This window comes from Excalfactoria chinensis, chromosome 6 (genome assembly GCF_039878825.1).
Source record: "Excalfactoria chinensis isolate bCotChi1 chromosome 6, bCotChi1.hap2, whole genome shotgun sequence".
Classification (NCBI taxonomy): domain Eukaryota; kingdom Metazoa; phylum Chordata; class Aves; order Galliformes; family Phasianidae; genus Excalfactoria; species Excalfactoria chinensis.
This window is the reverse complement of record NC_092830.1, coordinates 37,243,609-37,267,229: the sequence shown is the minus strand read 5'-3', so window position 1 is coordinate 37,267,229 and position 23,621 is coordinate 37,243,609. Positions and strand designations below refer to the sequence as shown.

General features: G+C 50.4%; 1 protein-coding gene across 2 annotated transcripts in view; it reads left to right on the top strand.

Moving 5' to 3' along the window:
- The first annotated feature begins 285 nt into the window (after window positions 1–285).
- Window positions 286–23,621, top strand: part of STK32C (serine/threonine kinase 32C) — a 54,312-nt gene continuing 30,976 nt past the window's right edge. The window contains exon 1 of one of the 2 annotated variants that reach the window (XM_072340202.1): window positions 286–560. Coding sequence is in view for 1 of the 2 variants with exons in the window: in XM_072340201.1 (XP_072196302.1) it covers window positions 476–560 (85 nt within the window). In the remaining variant the exon portion in view is untranslated. The remainder of the gene's footprint in view (window positions 561–23,621) is intronic. The other variant, XM_072340201.1, reaches the window with a different exon arrangement.

Genomic DNA, 23,621 nt, shown 5'->3' with positions numbered 1-23,621 from the left:
GTCAGGGCTGTGTCAGGGCTGTGTCAGGGCTGTATCAGGACTGTGTCAGGGCTGTGTTAGGGCTGTGTCAGGACTGTGTCAGGACTGTGTTAGGGCTGTGTCAGGGCTGTGTCAGGGCTGTGTCAGGGCTGTGTCAGGGCTGTGTCAGGGCTGTGTCAGGGCTGTGTCAGGGCTGCGTGCGGCTCCGCGCCGTGCCCCCATCTCACCTGCGAGCTCCGCTGCCGTCCATCCGCCGGGGGCGCTGCGTGCCGCCACTCCCGGCCCTCCCGCGCCCCGCCCCGCCCCGCCCGGCCGCGCTCGCCGTCCCCGCCGCGCTGCGGCAGCTGCCGCGGGCAGGAGGAGCGGGGCTGCCATGCGGGCGGGCGGTTCCGGGTTGCGGGGCGGCTGAGCGGCTGCTCGGGGCACGTTCGTCCCTCTCGCGGGAGCCGCCGGTCGGCGGGGAGCGGCGCGCGGGGCATGCCATCCGCTCGGCCCGATGTTCCACTGGGGCAAGTGGAAGAAGAGGATGGGAGCGAGCGCCTCCTCCTCCAAGAGACCCGTGTTCGACGAGCGGGAGGACGGTGAGTGCCCCGCCCGCACCTGTTGCGGTACCGGGCGGGTCCGCGGGGAGCGGCCGGGCGGGCCGGGAAAGTTCTGGTGCCGCGGGTCGGGGTCGGAACGGCAACGCGGGGCTGCGGGACGGAACGTTGGAGCGCAGCGGGGTGCGGGTAGCGGCGGGTGCGGCCGTGAGCGGGACGGGCCGGGCAGAACCGGCGGGCACGGGGAGCCGACGGCGGGGCGGTGTTCGCTCTCGTTTGTCTGCTTTGCTGCTGGAGTGCAGAGGAGCTGCGTGTCACAGTCTAGAGGAGCTGCGTGTCACAGTCCCGCGAGTGGCGGAGCGGTGCGCTGCGGGCTGAGTGTGAAACAACGGGCGTTGTAGGGAGCACCGCAAAGCCCCGAGTCCCCTGCACGCGCAGCCTCGCGGCTTCACGGGGCGCTGTGCTGCGTGCCGACGTGTTCGGTCATGGATGTGGGCCGTCGGCAGGAGCGGGGAGCGATGCAAGTGGCAGCGTGCGAGCTGGGGACTTTGCTCCTGAATTCAGACAACGCTGAGCTCTGAGCTGGGCCCGCGTGCAGCCAGCGTGGGGAAACGGAGCTCTGCGGGCGAGCGGCCGTTGGCCAAAAGCTGCTGGCGCCGATAACGGTGCTTGTGAGCAGAGCTCTGCGATGCACAGTGACACTGCTGCTCGGTGCTGCCTGCTTTGCTTCGTTGCTCCGTGGTGGTGCTCGGCTGCACGCCTATTTGCTGCGCAGCATGGTTGCTATGGAGATCCCTTAAGACATTCCAATAAGTTCCCGAGGTACAGGAGGCAGTTAATACTTGGGCTCTGAGTGTGACATTGTGCAGAACGGCTGCCAGCACTGACAATGTTAAGTAAAACAATAATAAAGAATATAAAAAATGGATAGGTTAGGACATGACGTTAAGCCTATGGCTTCCCAGTGATACGCATACAAGAGCCCAACTGCCCTCATCCAGCAGCCAATTCCTTTCAGTTGTGGAAGGGTTCATGTGAAAAGAAGGTGGACGTTTATTCATATGAGTAATAACACAAGGTGCAGAGATTGCCCTCAGCTAAATCTGCCGACACGTGCAGGTTAGGGTACAGACAAGCTTGGTGCTGCCTTGCCTGGCTGCTTCGGGCAGGGCTCTGGGCTGGGTGCTGCACACAAGGCAGGCTGTGTTCCATGGGCCAGGAGCTGCCTGCCCAACTCAGGCCCCTTGCTGCTGCTCCGTGCTGTCCTGCTGTGAGACTGCAGCCTGAGGCCCCAGCCTGCTGCGCTCCAATTACTCGTGGCACTGAGTGCTGCAGGTCCGTGATCCCAGGGAAAACCCCGTCTGTTGGAGTCTGTCATCTCCTTCTCCTGTCCGCTCCCTCCAGCTCTGTCAGTGTGGTGTCCTGTTCTCTGCAGGACGTCTCGTTTTTCAGGGGTTGAGGCAGTGCTGGGTGCAGCAGCGGTGCAGCCCTGCTCAGCCTTCCTGCAGTCATCTGGGCACCGGGGCTGTGCAGCACCTGCACGGAGCAGGCTGTTGCTGACAGCAGTGTTCTGTTCATTGCTGCCCTCGGGCTGCACTCTGTGCCCTGCACTGCCCCGACTGCAGCTGCTTCTGTTAGCACTGCTCAGGCTGATCCGAACCCCCCGGGGAGCAGCTCCCTGCCTCCTGCTGAGTCTCATGTTCCTGGTGCTGTGCAGAACTGCAGCACGTGTTTTGCTGTTTCATGTTTGCTGGTAAAATCTTTGAAGTATTTCCGAGGCTTTCGGAGCTGGGATGCAAGCGGTTGGAAAGCTGACTGTGATAGGAGGGCAGCACCGTGCTTGGCTTTTTTGCTTCCTGAAGGCAGCAGTACGTGCAGAGATGGGTTCTGACATCTTTGTATCAGCACCAGGCGCTCCCAGTGCACAGACAGCAGCTGATAGAAACGTGTCCATTTGGGTGCTGCTGCTCAGGGATGAGAGGCTGTGGTGCCAGAAGTGCTGGGCAGGGCTGAGCAGAGAAAAAGGGGTGTAAGAGAGGGGGAAAAAAGTAAAGGAGAAAAATAAAAGGTCTAAAAAATACAACAAACCCAACCCCGTAGGACTGAGTGCTCCCAAAGCTGCGATGTGCTGCAGCTGAGGCGGGTTGTAGGAGTCCTCCATGTGTATGGTAGTGAGCAGGTCGTTATCTCCATGAACTGTTTCACATCAGGATGAATGGATCCCCTTCTGCAAGGGTTTGGTAGGGTTTCTTATTTGTAACCATGCAAACCTTTAGAAGCCTTGTTGCCTGGCCCAGGAGCTGGCTCACAGAAGCAGAGGTGGCACAGCCCGGTGCCTCCAGTCCCTCCCCCAGGCTCCCTTTGGAGCAGAGGCACTGAGGTTTCCCTGCACAGTGCCCGTGTGTTGTGGTGTTCGGATGTTTGTTAATGGGGGCAAGAAGTATTTTGTCCTCGCTCTGGGAAAGGAGCAAACAAGTCGTTGGTTTGTTTCTATGTTAGTTAGTTTGTTTGCTTTCCCAAACGCAGAACAGTCTTGTTGTGAAGCTAACAGGAATGCTTTGACCCAGCTGTGTTAGAGACAGCTTACAGGTGAGCATTGCTAAGTCACCCAGCACTCCCCGCCAGGCTGTTCTACCTTTGGCTTGTGCTGGGCTCCCTGCCTACATGGTGGCACCGCCTTACCTTTGCAGCAGGTTTACGGGGTGTTAATGTGGCAGCCCAAGTATTTTTGTCGTGGTCAGTGTTAGTCTCAGCAGCTGCATGTGGCCTGTGTCTGCCTCCACACCAAGCACTGTGACCTGACTGCCGCTCAGGGCTGCTCTGCTGGCTTCACCTCGTTCATTCCAAAGCCTTGCTCTGGATGGGGGTTCCCAGCAGCTCAGCTCTGCAGGTACGCAGCGCAGGGCTGGGCGATGCGACTGCACCCTGACTCTTGCTTGCCTGTGGGTTGGGAGCACAGATGCATTTGCTGCCTGTTATTTAAAAACAAGAAGAATAAAGGCTTTCTGTATTAAAGTGGTAACTAAGTAAGTGTCTGGGGGGGAGGAGGAGGGAGTGAGAATTGCAAGGAGGTGTCAGAAAAGCTGTGTTCAGTATTGTCATTTGTTTCTTTGTGTTCTATTATTATAAAGGATCTTCTTGCAGATCCGTGGCTTTTTTTGGAGCACAGTTTACCCGGAGACAGGTTCTTGTCACACATTCCTGCTGCCCGTCCTGCCCAGAGCAGGCGGCTCTTCACCCCATCGGAACTTCTTGGCCGCTGGGCTTTGACATGGCCAGGTGGAAACAGCCCTAAGGGCAGCTGAGGCTGCTTTCCTGAAGTCAAATAAGGAAAAGTTAACAAATCTGACTGCAGTTTGTGGGATGCTGGCTTTGTTGGGATGGAAAAGGCAGGTCAGAGAAAAGTAAAGATCCAGGTAGAATGTCAGATCAAACTGATACTTTGTCTGTTCTCTGAAGGTATCAATCACTACAGTCTGTTTAGCAGAATCTGTTTGTGGACTGAGAATAGCACTGAAGAACGTGCTTTTAGGAGCTTAAACATCTTAATCACGTTAGAATAACTGAAATACAGAACCTTTCAGGCTGGAAGACCCCCCTGAGACCCCCAGCCCACCCCTACCGTGCCCACTGCCCACATCCCAGGGGTCTGAATGGCTCCAGGGATGGGGCTCCCTGCCCTGTTATGTTACCTGTGTGATGACCTCAGTCTGTTAGTGCTTCCCCTGGTGCCTGTGGCTGAGTTTTCCAGGGGCTACAAGTGCAGTTAAATAGAGCTGAACAGGAGCTGTTGTGTGTGGTGCCAGGTTGTACTGAGACCCCAGGCTGGCAGTTTTCAAATAGGAGAAAACAGGTAGTGGGTACTTGGCACATGGAGGTGCAGGTAGTGTCAGTCTGTGCTTGCAGTGCAGAATGTCAGCTTTGATAAGTTAAAAGGTATGACCCTGGAAGTGAGAGGAGTCGATTTGTTTGTGATTTAATGCTTTGTGATGCGATGAGCTCCTTACAACCACCTATGGCTGGTGTCATTCTCGCACGGTGGTGATCACATTCATCCAGAGGGTGAGTGCCTGCTGTGCTGCACGCGCAGTCCCTGTGCATAGGGACGTGGAGAGGGGCTCCTTTTCAGTGTCTGTTTCTTGTGGAATGGTTTTACTGCCTTGGCCCAGGTCTCCTGTAGCAGAGCACACACTAAGTGTGGATAATAACTACCTGCTGTGTGATGTGCAGCTCACAGGGAGGTAACTGGACCAGGCAGTGCTGACAGAAAAGTGAATCCTGAGCGCTTCTGTGCCTGTGTGTGGGTATGTGTGCACAGTGAGCTGTGAGGGAGGAGTGCTGATAGCCAGGATGTGCTTCAGCCCTCATCTCCCTAATAGAGGGCGTGTGGCTTGTGAGCACCTTAGTGTCTCCTAACAGGAGAGGATAAATGTCAGCATCTCTTCTCCTGTCCCACTTTAATTCCTCAGGAATTGTGTTAGGTGACAGTTATGGAAAAGCAAAACTGCTTGGGATGTGTGGGATCAGACAGCTCTGAGCACTGCTAAGCAGCGAGATCTGAGTCCCAGAATGTTGATGTGCTGAGTCACCTCCCTGTGGTTCTTCGGGGGCTTTTCCCACACCTGGACCAGCGGAGAGGTGTGGGTGCTGAGTGCTGTTCTGACTTCAGCCCGCTGGTCCAACTGTGCTCTGAGTCCTTGTGGGCAATGGTTAGCCAGCCGCTGTAATTAAGTGGGACACCGCTTACTGACGTATTCACAGCCCAAATAGCAGTTCTGGAAGCTGATCATTTGTGGTTCAAAATATAGCCTGTTTGGCTCTGTGGGTACAGCAGAGTTTGTGTGCTCCAAGTAGTTCTGCGTTAACCTGCAGCAGGCTCTTACAGTGTGAGGAGAGCATGTATTGCAGATATTCAAGACCCACCTAGATGCTGAGCTGTGCTTTGTGCTGTAGGGAACCTGCTTTTGCAGCGGGTTGGACTCGATGATCTCTAGAGGTCCCTTCCAACCCCTGTTTTCTGTGATCAGCAGTAAATAGGAAAACATTGAATTGGTGAGAAATCATTGTGGTATGTTGGAACTTGGCACCTGAGACACTTCCTAGCACCGTACTTTAACGTTACTGGTATAGATGGGTTATGCAGTATGAGAGCATGGGGGAAGTACTTACTTAGAACCACTTCAGTGGTTATTTAAAGGATTGTGACGTGTTTCTGATTTTAGTACCTGAATATACTGACAAAAGTCAGAGTGAAAGACTTGGGCTGAAGCTCTGACTGCTGAGAGCAAGCTGTTTTCTATGGGGTAGGTCAGAAATCAGTGAGGTCGGAGCTGCATACGTGCTGGCTGCTGAGGGAGTGGGGCTGGTTTTGTAAGCTGTGCGTGTCAGCTGGCTGTTCTGTGCAGGAGGCTGGCAGGGTCAGCCGGGTTCCTTTGAAATCTCTTTCCTGCTGACTGCACAGGTAGTGCGGTGTGTGTACATACCTCGGAGGTCTCCGGGTGTGTCATGAGCACATCTTTTCCTTGCAAATGGTTTTCACTGCTACTACTATTTTCTGTACTATTTTAGTGTAGAAAAAGCACTTTCGAAGCATTGGATAGCAAGTGTGCTGCTGAGGTGTGACACTCCCTGGCAGTGCATATTGCAAACACCCACAAGCCACTGCCATGACAACTGAGCAGGAATTAAATCTGCCCAAGCATATTGATGGCTGTGCTGCTGGTCTTCGTGTGCTGCGAGTTGCTGTGGAAGCACAGTTACCTCTTGGATCGGGCTGTCGGTGGGCCCATCTTTCTGCCATGCTGTCAGCATCTCATGTTATCCTGCACTGTCAGTAAGGTGTTGTATCTCATGTGAAAGGTCTTTTCTTTTGAACTGTGATACCAGGAGTGCTAAATGACCTTGTAAAACGTTTGTCACACAATCCATTGGAAAGACAATGTGCTGCATGTTTTCCTGGAACCCCAGTTAATGGGAGCCGGCAGGCAAGACTAGAAAGTAGGAAATGCAGAAAATAATATATATTAGGCTTGGGTTGTTTGCACTGTGGGAGAATGTGCTTTTTGCTCTGCAGAAAGTAAGGCTAAAGCCTGGTCCCGAGTAATTTGCACTTTAAAGGCTCAGTACTGCATGTTGTCATGAAATGAATAATTCACAGGCAAACAGCCCCAGTAACTTCACGTTCCAGGCCTGGTTCTGGGTTTTCTCCAGGCTCCAGCAGACGGGCCCTCAGCCAGATTTCAGCCCCACGCCTGCCCTGGCGGCACCAGCAGTCAGTGAGGTCCTGCCTGGCTTTGACCTTGGCTGTGCTTGTTTACTGTCATACATCACTGCACCTTTAACCAGTAATGAGCACTTCCAGGGAAGACAGTGTTGGCTTGAGCTGTTGATATGAGCTGGGAAGTGGTGCCTGTTCACAAATGAGGTCTGTGTTGTAGGAAGAGAGTAAAGCCCTTCACTACAAGAAAGACATCAAGGTTCTGGAGCATGCCCAGAGAACAGCAGAGTTGTGTGGGGTCTGGAGTACAGAGTGTGTGGAGAATGGCTGAGGGAGCTGGGGTTGTTGGGTGTGGAGGAGGCACAGGGGACCTCATTGCTGCTTACAGCTCCTGATGGGAGGTTGTGGTGAGGTAGGGATTGGCCCAGATAGCAGCAATAGGATGAGAGGTAATGACATCACATTGCACCAGGGAGGGTCAGGTTGGGTATCAGAGCAATATCTGCTGCAGGGAACAGCCAGGTGCTGGCACAGCTGTCCAGGGGTGGGCAGTGCCATCATGGAGGTGCTCAGAGCTGCAGGGATGTGGCACTGAGGGGCTGGGCAGTGGCACGATGGGGTTGGGGGGTCTCAGGGAGCTTTTCCAGCCTGCATGGTTCTGTGATTGTAGAACAGCACACAGTGCTCTGCAGCAGTGCTGGTGTGCAGCTGCTCCGTACAGTGGGGCAGAGTGCTGGGGGTGGGCAGGTGAGGATGTTGCAATGTCAGTGCTGTGCAGAGGTCTCATGGTAACTCCATGACAGCAGGGCAGGTCTGTGTGCAGCTCGGGCGCTGTGTGTGGCACAGCACACGCTTTGTGTTCCAGGACACTGGTGTTTGCTGTTTGTTTTGGTTTGATCAGCTTTTATCACATGTTAGATGCCAACGTGAGAGAAATTGTGAGCAGGTGTCAAAACAAGCACCGTGGTGGCAGGAGCAGAGCTGAGGGATCGATTAATGCACAGTGCACTGGTAACACGCATCTTTCGCCACGGCTTTCTCATACAGAGATCAGTGTGTGGAATTCTGTAACCAGGCTTCTTTTAACTGGGACAAATTGCTTCTGTTTGTCCAAATGCCAAGTAACAGCAACAAGCAATTGAATTGTTTGCCCCTCCATAAAACTTAACCAGCGATTTTAACTTGGTGTTCCTTCTAGCCTCAGCGTAGTGCTTTTCTGTGCTTGGTTCAGCAGCTCTGAAGGTTTTCCCCTTCTCCCTTCAGGCTGGAGGGCAGTTCTTTCTCCTTTCCAAACCACAGCAGCCCCTGATGCTGGCCGTCTTCTCCAGCAGTTTGTCAGAGTGCTGTGGGCTGTTTCTCATAGCGCTGAGGCACTGCTGATGGAGAGCGCACTGCTTCCTCCCTCTGAAGGTATTTTGGGAGCGCGTGTCTGCTGCTCATCACTGCCAGGACAAAGATAGGACTGCGTTCCTAAAATAGCACTGCGGGGCCGCGTGTGTGCTGCAGGCTGCACTGGTGCTTCTACTGAGGGGGAAAATCCAGAGTTTGTTTTCGAGTCACCATAATTGTGTTGACAGCACTGTCGTGTGGAATGCTATCTTAACTGGGGAATGTATGAATTAGCTGCAAGTACAATGTATATGCAGATACCACACGCTGCTCGCATCATCGTGTGAATAAATAAAGAACTCATCAGCCTTTAAAATGCACGTATGTAATTGCCTGCCTGGTGAGGCAGCCAGGCCTGCAGTTGCTGAGTGCCCCATGTGGGATCGAGCACTGAGCTGCCAAGAGGACCAGCGCTGGGGGTTCCATCATGTGCACGCATTGAGGACATCATTGCAGGCATTAAGTGCATCTCTGTGGAACTCATCTGTTTTGCTGCCAAGAACTGAGCATTAGGGAACAGCTCCAGCTCTTTTTCATGGACGTGTGTTTTCTTAGTTTTCTTACCGAAATTTTCTTCATGGTGCTTGAGTGGAATGAAATGCTAGAGCAGGAAGCTGCAGCAGGAGCCACTCTTAAATCTATAGTTATGACATGTGCAGCATTATTTGAGCTGCAGTGAATGAACACTAAAAAAACCAAGCAAGATGCATTTTTGGTAAGTGTGTCTCCCATGGCAGTTCTTTTGGATAAACTGTTTCTTAGGGACCTGCAGATGATGATATCAAAGTGTATCTGAACTGCACCGCTGTGGGGTTGGTGTGTGCTCACCTTCACACACAGGGAAGGTGTTGGGTGCACCTGACCCTATGGATTTGCTGGTGCAGTAGAGACGTGCAGCCCCATCTGTCTGTGTACAGACAGTGCATTTTTCTTTTCTCCCCCAGTGTTTCAATGGTCGTTACCAGCTGCAGTGAAATGGATGTGAAAGACAGTCTTGTTCTTCTTTTTGCTGTGGCAAATAGTAAGAGCCTCTTTGGATGAAAACCCGGCTCTTTGCTCAGGGCCGTTATCTGCTGCCCCCACAGGAAACTTCAGCTTTACTGAAGTATTTGGAAAAAGAAGTAGTAAACCATGAAGCTTAGACTTGATGCTGAGCAGTGAAGGTGGTTCTGCCCCAAAATGGTTCTGTCAGTCTCAGACCGCATTGGAATTCTTCTGGAATTGAAAACAAACAAAAAAGCACCGCCCCCAACCTCCCCCAGCTGCTGAATTCTTTCTCAGCTCTTCTCAAATCCTCTCTTGAAACCCAAGTGCTCTGCATCTGTATCGGACGGGACACGAAGGGTGAAGAAAGGAGGGAACGCTGGTAGGAAGCTCTGAGGGGTGGCTGCACAGCCACGGGTGTGAGGTTACTGACAGCAGGGGGGTGGTGGTGGTGTGGGAGCCTGCAGTGATGTCAGAAACGGCTCGGAACAGGGAGGCCATTCCTGTGGGAAGGGAGATGCAGTGAAACAAACGTGATGGAGTGCAGCAATGGGCGGTGTTTGGTGCAAGGGACTGGCAGGGGGTGTGCAGCAGGAGCCCTTTGCAGCTCACAGCTCCCTGCTCCTGTGCTGGCAGTGTGGTTGGGGCACAGGGTGACACACCTCTGCACTCTTCAGTTTGAGAGATGGAAAGAGCCAGAATGTGCTGTCAGAAATCTCCTCACACGAGGCTATGGGTGGGGATTGGATCCCATGGCACAAACAGCGCTGGGGCTCTGTGTGATGATAGCACAGGGCCTTTTCCTGTGCGCATGGGATCAATCACACACCAGTCACTGCCGGCAGCCCGACCATTTGTTCACAATAGCTCTGCGTTTGTTTCTGCATAAAACATGAAGTTAACCAACAAGTGGGCAGCTCCGTTCTTTTTTTCTGAGAGCAGCCTTTGTTGCCTTCTGTGGGTACACACAAAAACTATGTGAGGGCTTCGATTACCCACCGTTACTGGGTTTAACGTGACTCACTTTTCTTGGAAAAGCAGCGTTAATTATTAATATTGAAAACTTTTCTATTAATTAATGTTTAAATTGTCCCGACGGTGGTGGTAGAGCCTTTCCAAGCGGTGTGCTCTGCGTAACTTTGAATATCCGTGAGCGCTTATCCTCTAATACAAAAGCATCCTTTTCTTTCTTTCCTACCCCAGAAGGGCTCCGTCTCTCTGAGATGCATTTGTGTAATAGCATATCAGGAGCTGGGACGCTGTTGCACATTACAGGCTGTATTACCGCTGTGTCTCCGCGGTCTCTCTGTGTTCCCCGCACGCAGGCCGGACTGTGGCTGCGCGACCCGCGGGCGCTGTCCGTGGTGCTGCACAGCCGCTTGCCCCGCTCCTCCCTGACTTCCCGTTCGGTAGCAAGCGACCAAAACGTTGTTTTCTCATTTTTCTCAAGCAGATAACATCATTCCCTAACTTCCTGTGCATCCCAGCTCCACGAGAAGCCTTAGAGCAGCTGTGGAGAGGTGCTGTGCAGCGTAGTGCAGCAGGGAGGAATATCCCTGCCCTTCAGTTTGTTCCGTGGCGGAATGGCATGGTTGCTACTGCTCTCTTGGCCTGCCAGCATGTCAGCGGTAATACAACCCGACAGAGCTATAAGCACGGCTGGGGACTCTGCCTGCATCTCAGGGCACCGATTTCCACAGGTTTAGTATTGCTATGTAAAGGAATAGTCTGTTGTTTCTAAATTTACTCTGTTAATGTCAGAGAGCGTGAAGAGAAAATAGCAAAAATAAGCTGACATTTACAGCAGGGAGTGATACAAGGAACGGGCCAGTTGCTGCTGCACTGTTCGCACTGAGCAGTCTGTGAGTGTTTGTTCCTGTTTCTGGTTTAATTATTGAAGCACAGAATGTCATCTGCATAGCTGGCTTTTTCCACTTCAGGCTTCAGGCATGTGTGTTATGCTGATGGCTCTGATTTCAAGCGGGATCCTGACATTGTCAACACTTCTAAAGAAACAAAGAGAGGAAAGAAGGGGAGACCAAATTTGCCATCACTGTGGGGCTGAACCATTGGTGGTGCCTCATGGTGGAGATCAGTGTTGGGTGGCATGCTGCTGTGGGGGAAGGACAGACAGGGAGACAGGCAGGATAATCACTAAACTTAAAGTATTGCTTATGTAGATTTAATTATAGGAACAACTGGAAGTGTCTTTGTTTGGCTTGGTGCTGGAGAAGAACAGACCTGCTATCTTGACGAGAATTGGTCTTTAATTAAACTGTTCTTTAGTTGGAGGGTAGAGAAAACCATTAAGGAGGCACTCTGCTGAGGCTGATGGGGTGATGTTAATTATTGATGGTTAATTAAAAAGCAAGTAAGAGGAAAGTTCTTTCAGGGACTTGAGTGAAGGCTTGGGGTTGCCTATCCTGTTGTTTTGTGTGTTCCCATAACAGCCACACACTGGCTCCATTCTGGGCCTTCTGTAGAAGATTCACTGCGTGTACTATAAGGGCAGCTCCCTTAGCTCATACAGGCTGGTGCAGTGCTTATGCTGCGGAACCAGCTGTGTGTGCAGTGTGGCTGCCCTATGCTCTTCAGCCAGCTCTGTAGCCCACGGCCATGTTTCTTCTTTTGCCACACCGCTTCACTTAAAATCCATCATCCAACACACTCTTTTTTGGTTTCCAATGCATTTTTGTGTTTGTAAATGAGCAAAATAAGCGTTGCTTGTTTGTTTTGACAATTACAGTACAATTTTCACTACAGTCCTTCCTCATATACTGCTGAATGTTATGTGGTGCGTTTGGTGTAAACAAAGATGTTCTGCTAGAGTGCGATGCAGTTACTGGAGTTACGCTATCAAGCTGAAGCCTTGTTGCTGAAACCCAAGTTAAAATATGGTGAACTTCCAGCTTCTTTGGTTTTGCATTCATTTTTTGCAGCTTGAATGCAGGGAAATGACATAAATAATGCACAGAGCAGTCAATGAGAATGAGTGAACCTTTGGGAAGTGAGCTAAGAAAAATAAGGGAAAAATGAATGTTTGTCTTCATTTATTTCGAGTTAGAAACCTCAGGTATTGCAGTGCATTAAAGCTCACAGTGAGCTCTCTGTTCGAAGTAGTGGGTGCCATCAGTTGTTGCTCACCAGGATAACGGCCTGCTCTGCCTGATTTTCCCTTAATCACTTTCTGCCTCTGAGGGATCTATTTTCAAGTCTGAGCCTATTGTGCCGACACGAAAGCGGCTGTAATGTTGTCATGCAATGGTAAATTGGCAATGACTTTGCATTTCATAGTTAACAAGGAATAGCTTAGAACGCACATGTCTTTCAATATATCATTAGAATGTGCCTCGCATGTTTGACATGCTGTTAATTAATAGGGTTTTCCAAAGCTCTCAGTGGCAGTTTCCATTTTGCCTGGATGGACCACTGACGTAGATGGGAACACGTTAAGGCTGCGGGTTGACTTTTGTTTATTATTTATTTTCTGAAAAATGCTCTGGGACTCCAGGCTGGTGAGGAGGCTGTTCATAGCGCAGTGAGCACAGTGGAAATACCCCAGGTCTGTGGGGGTCCAGCCCCATTCCCAGAGGGGTGGGTTGCTGCACAGAGCTTCGTGGCTGGGACTGGATGTGGTTGGGGGCCATCTCTGTTCCCTCCGCTTATGGTGAAGGTCGTGGCCTCAGTTATGCCTCCATGCAAAACATTTTGAGGAGGTGATTTGAGAGAGAAACTATTTCTAGAGATTCCTGTTGAGTAACAGTCTTTAGTTAAACTGGTGTCTGTTACCTAATGGCAGTTGGAGATGCCACTTCCAAAAGAAGCTTCTGAACTGAAATTTACTTTGCAAACTAGTAAGCTAGAGGTAGCTTATTCTGATCCAGTACAAAAGCCTGAAAGAAATTAACACCTGTCTTTAGAGGCATTTGTTGTTGGAAGTGAAAAATGTTCACCTGGGCCTTCTGCAGACATTCTGCTGTGAAGGAGCTCGCAGTCACAGAGCAGACTGCAGTGTTTTGTTCTCAGCTTGATATGGAGCTAATTATCAATCTGCTTTTTGGACTAAATAATGCCATACTTTCCTGGCTTTCCTTAGAATTCAGAGGATTTTCACTCTTTTCCTATCAATCTCAGCACCGGCTACTTAGAAAGGGTGCATTCCCCAGAATGGGGAGGTTGGAGGGAAGGGTAAGAGTGTGACCAGGTGTGCTAACAGTGACTGCTGCCCTATGGCAGCCTGGTGTGCAAAGCACACGCAGCCCTACTGCTTGGCTCCTTATGGCCCATCCCTAATGCTGCAGGTTTAGGGTTCGGTTAGGCAACAAAGAAGGAAGTGGGCCCAGTTGTACTGGTTTAGAATCAAATTAGTGTTTTTGCAATTTTCCTTACGTCTTCAGGGTATTTTTATCATCTACCTCATTCTAACTAACAGCCATGTCTGAGTCATCTTTTCCCTAGTTTAGATTTATGCTTCTTTCTGTGCCTATTCCCTGCAGGGCCTGATTCTACTGAGCACAGCCTGGTGCTGGTCTCACTGAGGCTGTCCGAGGCTGGAGTTATTAAATTACGTGGCTCTGGCTCAGGCGGTTGTGAACACTGATGTGTTTTATTTAGCAGCCTTCTGAATTAGTCAGTGTCCATAATGCAGCAATTCATAATTTATCATAGAGGTAACAGATTAGGTTTCAATTTAATTATTGCTTGCTTTGGTAGTTGTGAGGTTTATGTAGAGAAACACGGAGGGGAAAAGCAGTCCTTCCCAAACTGCGGGCCCTTCTTACAGCAATGAGATGGGGGAACCATTTGGGGCTGCTGCCAGGGGCGGATGGCTTTGCTCCAGACGGGTTGGCAGGATCATGTTTGTGCTTTCTAATCAATAGCAAGGCTATTAGGAGAGTCGCCCTGTCGACGTTTAAGATGTGTTGCCGTTTTCTGTGCTCCTGCCGCACTCGATTTCCTTACTTAATGAACAAAAAAATTTCTGCGTGGGAACGATGGACAGCTGTACTGCTCATATTATTCCAAATGGTGAATATTATATTTATGATAGAATGATCCAAATACGAGCCATCTGTTATTAAGATGTTCACTTCATAGAGAACATTTCCTTATCTCTCATGTAACATTCAAATGAAGAGCCGAGACTTCTTACGGCTGTTTTAATTTCCTTGTAGAAAGGATGCTAACTCTGAGAAATTCCTCGTACATTTCTTGTTCCTGAAATGTTGCTGAGGAGTAGCTAAAACATTTCAGTACTAATGAACTCTGGCTTAACCGCGTACAGAGCTGTGTGTGCTGTGGGCTCTGCACAGCCGTGGCTTGTGGGGACCCCCCAGGTGCTCAGGGCAGCAGGCAGCTTTGCACAGAGGCAGCTTCACCCAGCTCTGCTATGGTTATGGGCAGAATCCCCCTTGTGTGGGCTGGCCCTGGGCACAGCAAAGCACTGCTGGGTTCTCCTGGGCTTCTCCTGGTGCCAACGTGGCTGTGGGGAGAGCCTGTTCCTCATCCTGCCCTGCAGCTTGTGTGGAGCTGCGGTCATTTGGGCTGAGATCCTGGCTGTTGACCTGATAAAATCCATTGGGGAAGAGCCTCTAAGAAGTGAGTTTGTCGCTGGAGGACCTGGCAGCATCCAATTTTGTGTTGTAGCGTAAGGGGAGCAGCGTCAGGAGTAATCAGGAGAAATCTAGATGTAATCCAGAGATAAAGGCCCAGTCTTTCTCTTTGGGGGCATTATGTATTTTGTGATTGACTGCATGGGAAGCAGCACTGGAGTCTGCAATGAAAGGGAGTTGTGGAAGATGCAGTAGGTCAAAGGTGGGATGTGTTAAAGGATCTGTGAGCTGCCAGCTACCAGGAACAAAGTGTGCCAGGGAAAAATGAAGTGTGAAGTGGTTTGAACTGAAGCTCGGGCAGGGGCCACATCTCCAGTGATGACAGTAGCAGCAGAGCTTGGGATGGGCAGGTTGACTTTCAGACAATGTTCTGCAATCCTGTGAAATTTTCTATGTTGAGAATAGATGTGTGGCTTGGAACCTGGTCAAAATCTGGCTTTTCCATCATTAGAGCTTGTCTGGATCACCTGCAGAGAAAGTGGATTTTTTGGTGATGTAACTGATCTCCCAGTGCTGTATCCCTGCTGTGTTTCCTTTACTAGAAAGCATTTTTCATCCCTTTGGTGAGGCTCCATTTGTCCCATCTGCCCAACACAGACCAGTTTGCCTTGCCCAGCCTGTCCTGCTCTGCGCCATGAGCTCCCAGATGGGTGCTGGGTGCTTCCAGCTCAGGGCACTGCTCAGGGCCCGCAGCACTCCTGCTCCCAGTCTCTTGCTTTATTAGTGTTTTTCAAGAAGGGCATGTGTGCTTGGTGGTAATCACAGGCTTTCAGTGCTTTGCGAATGGAAGGGAGCCGAAGGCTTGCTTTCCGAAATAGAGGATGTCAGCAGATATTGTGTGTTTCGGGAGCACATCTTCTATGCAGGTGGAATCCGCAGGTTTGTGTCACAGCAAAGCAGACGAGCTTCCTCCTCCGACCCGAGGATGGGAAAGGAGGCAACCGGAGGAAGGAGGAGCTGCTTCAGAAGTCATGGATATGTCTTTGGTTTTTCCAAATGAAGGGAAAGAAGATCTGCAAGCACATCTGCCAACTCAGTGTCGTTCCCTCAAATGATCATCCTTGTATTTTACAAACTAATTTACACTGGAAATAATTCCTTAAGAGGTTTTAATCACCTCAGCTTGGAGTAAATAAATAAACAAAAGTTCAGCTTGCTTCAGAAATGTGTTGACACAAATTTCACTTCAGCAGATTCTTCGGTCTGCTCCATGTGTGCTGCAGGGGACGCGGCAGATGGGTCTTCTGTGGGCAGCTTCTGTAGTTTATCCATTTTGGTAACGCACGTGTTACATTTTGATTCTCATCTCTGACATGGAGAAAATTGCCTCGTAACAAAAGCAGCGCTAATAGTTGCGCTGTGAGCCATAGCCGTGCTCCGGCCGCATTTTGTACAACTCTAACCTATTATTTAGAAAATTGCTTTTATCGTTGATAATTGGGCTAAAGGAAGGCTATTTAATACCGGCCAACACAAGTTTCTGGGACATTAAGTTCTAATGGACAGATACGGGCTGGTCTTAGAAGATGAGTCTGGCATCATCCGGCTGCTTATTAACTACTAAACCTTGTTTCAGAAATTCTCTTGGCAACTATAATTGTGTTGCCATAGTTGCTTTGTTAATAGAGCAAGATATTAATGCATGTTGAGTACTTCTCGCCCCAAAGACACACACAAAAATACCTTACTTGTGTTTGAAAATGTTAACTGGAACATACTATAAGAAAAGGCAGTGTGTGTTCTGAGTACATCTGCTATCCCTGCAGGGCCTGCGGTGCTTAACGTGCAAGACATGGGTTTGCCCAGGTACAGAATTGATGACAGCACCCACGGTGGAGTCTCTGTGTGGTGAAACTTGTTAGAGTGTCCCTGGAACAGCACGTTGTGTATCTCAGCAAATCTGACTAGTGTTGACTTTCCACAAAGGCAGAAAGTCAAACCCGTGGGGTTGTTCCTGACACCGCAGTGGCTGATGCTGTGAGTCGTGTGCTGGGAGTGTTCACTGTGAAGCATCTGCCCCGTTCTCATGGCAGTGAAGAGGTGCTCTTATTTCCCACTTATTTAATGTTTCTGTATCTTTCCACTGGAGAGAGAGAGCTGGGAATTAAAGAGTCGAGGAGGAAAGAAAGCGTGGATTTTTGGATTCAAAAGTATCAGGTGAGAAAGCTGAGCCATTCTGGACTGCAAAAGGCTGGGTGACAATTGGTAGGGATTTTCTACATCCATCACTGTCCATCTGAGCTGACAGTGAGCTGCTCAGGGAGGTAAATCCATGGAAGACTTTTGTACAGTTAACTTTTCTGGCAGCTAAATTCCAGCACACGAAGTGCCGTTGGTGCTATTGTGGCTGAATGGTGCTCCCAGGCTGGAGGGGGTGCAGGAGGCTCAGGTGACCCCTGGGGCTGTGGGCTTCTGCACAGCATCATTTCTTATTTCTCACCTGTGCTGCTTCACAGGGAGGTGAACCAGAAAGAGCCACACCGTTCCCATTACCTCCCCCTCCGTCAGCTGCCTCTGCTGGAGTGCCCTGTGTGCCGTGCTGGCGAGGTACCGGCAAGCAGTGTGGGGCAGAGACGTGGGGGTGCACGCAGGGCCTTGCTGGGAGCTTTCTGGGCAGTGCTGATGGACATTCAGAGCTGGTTGTTCTTCTTTCCTCCTTGTCCTTTGGGCAGACCAGGGGGATAAGTCAGTTAAAGTCAGTTCTGTCTTCTCAAATGGAAATCTTCAGATTCAGCCCAGACTCATTTCGAGAGGGATCTGTGGGAGATTTATATGGTCGTAAAAGGCTTTTGTGAGTAATTATAGGCTTAAAGAAGTTGTAGCGTTGGATAGTGACAAGTGGTATTTATTCCATATTTCATTCAATATTGCAAATTACACACTTATTTAAAAATCAGAACTGTGCAGATAGAGCTGAGTAAAGCTGCCCAGCTGCAGTCCTGGTGAACTCAGTGAGCTCCAGGGTTGCTGGGTGCAGCTCTGCATGCAGTGCTCCTCTATGGAGGGCTCTGGTTGGCAGGGATGAGTGCAGGGCAGGCAGAGCAGAGCTGTCAGGCTTTGCCCACTCTGGGTGCACTGGGGTTCCTTCCCTCTGCTCCATTGGAGCATGGAGAAGTCAGCTGGTAATTGGATGATGGATGGAAAAAAGTGCCTACATACATGCAGCGTTTATCCTTCTTGTACTTCAGATGCTGTGAGCTGACTAGTGGTTGGTGACTGCCCATCATTGAAACTAGGTGATCATTCCGGTCCTTTTCAACCCAGGCCATTCTGTGACTTCTGGGGGAGAATGTCACGTCTGGAGATGGTTCAGTGCCCATCTTTTGTTCTGTCATCCTTCTTGCAGATCCAAAGTGGGTCGGTAAGACTTTGCATAGTCGTGGGTTTGGTTTTGATGCTGGATGGCGTTTGTTCTCCTTGCTCTGAATAAGACTGAATCTTTCACTGAAAGAATTGCTTGTAAGAAGTGTATCTTCCTGAGTGCTGCCAGCTGGGCTGGGAGCTGTGTGTGCTGTGGTGCCTCCTGTGCTGGAAGGGGAGAAATCACTCACAGGAATAATTCTCTTAGATGTTCAGAGAAACGCCAAGACCAGAATCTAATGGGATTAGTGGTTTTGTTTCTTTTAGATTGTTCTTTTTTAATTACACAGGTGCATTATGAATGGTGAATGCAGGGGATGATGGAGAAGGGTGAGAGCACGCGTCCTTCAGGCTGGCAGCTCACTGTGATCGGTGGTGTTGTGCTGGAAGGAGGGCTGCAAGCTCACATCTTAAAGCAGCTCAGGGGAAGGGGAAACACTAAGAAGGGGTAAAAAGGCAAGAAAAAAATGTCTCCCCCTCTCCTCTATGAGCCCCAGGTAGCTCTGGTGAGCCAAGCTGCTATAAGAAGGGTTTTTAAAGTGGGAGTGGTGGACACAGGCTGTGCTCCTGTGGCTTTGCTGCTCAGAATGTGTGTGGAGGCTCCGCCAAGCAGACGTGCTGTGTGTTGGTACCAGGAGCTGGGGGCTTGCCCACAGCCGCTAATTATGGTGTGAAAATACTGCCGTATTAATATAAATATCTCTATGCATTTAACGCTGGTGGTGGCTCTTAGAATATACCTGGTGCCATTAAGCTAATTCAGGAGACATTCAGTCTTCCTGTCGCTATTTTTAGTCAAGAGGAAACAGACTTTGAGCCATTTTTTCTTTCCCCCAGAAGGCAGGAGAGTCGTGTTTGCCATTAGGGAATAAGGAGAGCACGTTCCCTTCATTAAGTCTAACTGGAAAGTGCTCGAGGTGTCAGCGAGGAAAGAGGAGGCTGAGAGAAGGAAAAGGGAGCGACTTCTTTATTCTTGTTTTGGTTTGCTGTCACTTAGCAGGAACTTCTGAAACTGGGAGTTAGGAAAGAAGTAAATAATCTGCTCCTGACAGCACGTGTAGCACAGGGGCTGTGTGAGGTGCAAACAAACGTGGTGCAGCCATGGTGAAACGTGCCAGGACACAGAGATAGGGGAGAGGTCTGCAGGAGGTTACAGACAGGAGGGGAGGGCAGGCAGAGCATTGCCTGTGTGTGGGGGAGGGCTTTAATTGCAGTAATCAGTGCTGTGCTCCCCTCTGTGTTAAGGCAGAACGATTGCAGAGATGAAACTCAGCCCTTTTATCCTATGGAGATCTTATTTCAGTGAACACACGGGACTTACTGGGGCTCGAGTTGTGCATTTGAAGCTTACATTTAGTGCTCCGCATAGGGGATCTCTCCTTCACGCACACACTGGGTGCTGCAGCATCACACACCCTGCTTTTCCTTGCTTCCTTGTGTGAGTCTCAGCTTGTTGCCCTCCCGGGGCCAGCAGGGATCCCACATCCCACAACAAGGGCTGGCAGTGCTGGGGAGTCGGTGGAAGTCTGTGAATTCACAGCATTTGTCAGTTCTAATCTCTGTAATTTGGTGGTAATGAGAGGCAGGCGCTCCTTCCATGCAGCTGATGCAGCACTGAGCTCCCCAGCTGTGTGCTGACCTCTCCTGAGCTTGGCTTATTTGTTCCTTTCCTTTTTTTCATTCCTGTGAATCGTTTTTAATGGAAACATTTGCAGCGTGTAGCTGCCTTGTAAGAGCAACATCCTTATTTAAGAAGGAATTGCTTTCAATCTGGTGCATCAGCCGATAGATAATCTGGAAGGTGAAATGCTGTGACATGTAAATGGAAAGTCCATCAAGTCCAGATGGCACAGTTTTCTCTTGTTTGTCACTGTTACGCTGATTATGGCTTTTCCTTAACGCATCTCACCATTGCGTGCTGCTCCTGCATCGTTACTAAGGCTCCCAGAGGGGAGCATTGAAGGAGCTGGGACTGAGGCCCCAAGGTGTGGCCATATGACACCTTATCTACACATGTCCCGTACATGACAGCATGTCTGGAGGAGCAGAGATGTTCTGAACAGATGATTCATGTTCCCACTGCTCTCTTCCATTCCAAGACAGACCCAAGACTGGGGCACTGTACATAATGGAGAGTCCAGGAGCACATAATATCAATGCACGTGGCTCAGACAACATTAACACCATTTTTTTCCATACACGGTGTCATAGGAAGAAATAATAATTACAGAGGCACAGGTGGAACTTGTTGACACTCGTGTCTTACAGACTTCTTCACGCTTCTAGTGGGAGGAGAGAAATGCAGACTTGGAAAAGAAACACAGCAGGAGAAGGGGGGAGTGAGCAGTAAGAGGGAGGGAATAGAGGTGACAAGAGAGGGCTGATTAAAGCAGGGTCTGACTAAAGCTGTTTTTCTTTCTGCATCTGGTGCTCAGGCCGTCCCATTCAGTGCCTTAGAAATTCTCTGCTTACCCACATGCACACCATAGCATGTCAGTGTGCAGAATGGGAGGCTCTGTCTTCTTTGCAGGTGTGTCTGCAGGTTTTGCTCTGAATAGGACCTAGGGAGGCTGACCCAGCGCTCTTTCAGTGATAGAGTGGAAGTAAGTGCAAGAGAGTTGCTTATTAGAAGGATTTGGTTTTGAAACTGTTCTGTGCTGGTGTGGGAGGTGCTGGTTACACCTCTGTGCTGGCAGAAGGCACTGGCTGTGGGCATTGGGCTTCTTGACCCAGCAAGCAGCTCCAGCCAGGGCCATGGTGCTGGGCAGAGCAGGCACTGTGCGCCTTGGGAGGCTGTGGTGCTGGGCCCATCATGGATGCTCTACTGAGCCTCCTCCAGGCTGAACATTCCCAGCTCCCTCAGCCTCTCCTCATACGCCCTGTGCTCCAGACCCCTCACCAGCTTTGTTGCCCATCTTTGAACACGCTCCAGGACCTTGATGTCTTTCTTGCAGTGAGGGGCCGGATATGTTGTTTATTGTGTTCTTACAGTGAGGCTTTATGTTGTTTGTGTAGCCTTCAGAACAGTCCATTTCAAAGCGCATATAAGTGAGGGTTTTTTTGACTCATTTCTGAGTTTGATCCTCTTGAAACCAGAGCCAATGGTGAATGGATTTGGAAGCCCAGGAAATGGAGCGTTTAGTCGTTATCTTGTGAAATATTTTCCATTCTCCCAGCAAACGTTACTGGCTTGTTGTAGATTTGGAGAAGTAAGTTGTCTGCACAGAGTCTGTGCTGCGCAGTATGGCTTCCAGAACATTCTGTTCTTGGTTTAGACAACGCTGAAAAAGCTCGGCTCTACGGGAGTCCTAATTATCTCCATTGGTGTTTGTGCAGCGCAGTCATTACACGTGCATTGCTGGGTGTAGTTAAGGAAGGAGGAATATCAAGTGCCACCTGGCTGCACATCATTAACTTTAAGGCAAAGGAGTCGGTCCTGCTGCGTGTGAGGAGTTGAGCCACTTCAGCATGAGCTCTCCTGACAAGAGTTAGTGTTCGACAGGTGTTACGAGTTAGTAGGAGTTAGTGTTCAACTGTTTGCTGTCGAGCTGAACAGTTGGTTTGAATCAAATGCTATCTGGGCTTCTGTGCACTGCTGCTATTAGCTCTGCTTTTACTGAGTAGGTTCCCGTCAGCTCAGTGTGCTGCAGGCACAAAGTGATGCTGCACTTATCACTGTGCACAGCAGCTCTGCGGTCAGCGTCCCTCACTGCAGCCAGGCGATGTTCCACAGACCTGCAGTGTGTCTGAAGGGCCACATTCTGCCCTGGTTCCTCTGCCCGTGCCACATCTGTGCCCTCTGCTGCTGGCAGCCAGCTGTGTGATGGGGGCTGCAGGCACATCCCTGTGCTCACAGCCCCGTGTGGTGAAGTGGCACCTTCCAGAGCTCCACCGGGACAGTCGTTCCACAGTGCTGCAGTGGGAAGGGCTCCCTCTGACTGCTGGGCCAGCACCATGCCCAGACTGCAGCTGCCACTGTGGGAACAGCTCAGCTTGGACCTTGGAATTCCCAGGCAGTGTGTGGCCTCTCCCCTCTGCTCCGGGCCTCGATCCCTGCAGGAGATGGAGCCAGGCCTGCAAGCAGCAAGCCATCAGGCCAGCGTAGCTGTGCTCAGGCTTCACACAGTGGCTGTGTAGAGTAAGACCCCGCTGTACCAGTTCCTGTGCACGTGACACACAGTGAGCATCATGTTTGCACTGAGAGGAGAGCGCTCAGCCTGCAGCACAACAGGAGGGCCAGGGCAGCACGTGCTGGTAAGATGCATGGCCCCACGGTGCTTTGTTCGCAGCGGGCTGTGTTTCTTTGCTCTCCCAGCTGCGTGGTGCAGCATGCAGTCATCTCAGTGCTGCAGGAGCTGTGCTGAGCCCGCCAGACTGTCACTTCTGGGAGGGGTTTGTTGAAGATGTGAAGTCAGGACATGTTGTGGAGTCTGTAGGCTTAGCGTGACGGAGCAGCATGAAAAATGCAGGGAGTTTAAAATTGTCCCGTCCTCATGTGGAGCAGAGGATAAAAATAGAAACGTTGGGGGGAGCGCAAGGAATGTATGTTAATTCTTCTCTGCGATGACCTATTTCTGTGAGTAACTTTGGCTGCTAACTCTGGGCGACGAAAGCACACTCTGTGAGCGGTAAATAATTCAGTACCGTTGAAGTGATTAACGCAGAAGGAGCTGCAGTGGGATGGCAGTGCACGAAGCTGGGCAGCCGGTCCTTTGCATCCCTTCCATCCCACTCATTTACTGCAGGAAGGTTCCCACTGGGAGCAGCCAGGAGGTCAGTGCTGTGCTCACTTCCTGCTCTTAGTGCACATACTTATGCAGTGTTGGTGTGTGGTGTGAAGCTTTCCCTGCCTTCGTGCTGCACTGCTGCGATGCAGGCTGAGGGCTCAGTGCTGCTGCTGACTGCCAGGCTTCCCAGAAGTTTCAAGGAAGGCAATTAGGTTGGGTTGACAAATTGCTTCCCCTCAGAGCAGTAACAACAGCATTATTATTTTTCTACTCATCTTTATAGCTGAACTGCAGAAAGCTTCCTGCTCTAAGTTGGAGTAAAACCTGCGTGCTTTTGCAACACTGTGCCCTTTTCTCCAGTAAAAAGGTAGGGGGAGGGTTTGGAGGGTAAAGCCTGGAAATGGACAGGAAATGTGTTCATGCAAACTTTGAAAAGACTTTTTCTTCTTTTCCCCCGTGTCAGATTCTGTCTTTTATTGACTTACAGCCTGCACAAACCTCAACAGCCTGCGGTGTCCCTCGGATTTTAGGCAGGAGAGCAAGCTCTCACATCTGCATCAAATTCATGGTCCCAAGGGACTGTAAGAAGATGCATTATTGATAGATATTGATTGATAGCACTAATTGTTGCAGTAACTTCCATGGAGATGGAGATGACCTCAGAGCAGTGCCTTAGGCACAGCCCCAGCTAGAGCGTGTTCTCTGAACTTACAGCTGATACTGAAATAGAAGGGAGTTCCAGGCTGGAGAGCAGAGATTGGGGGCAAACCCTGTGTGTGTTTGGCTCCAGTGCTGCAGCTGCCGCAGGGGCTGA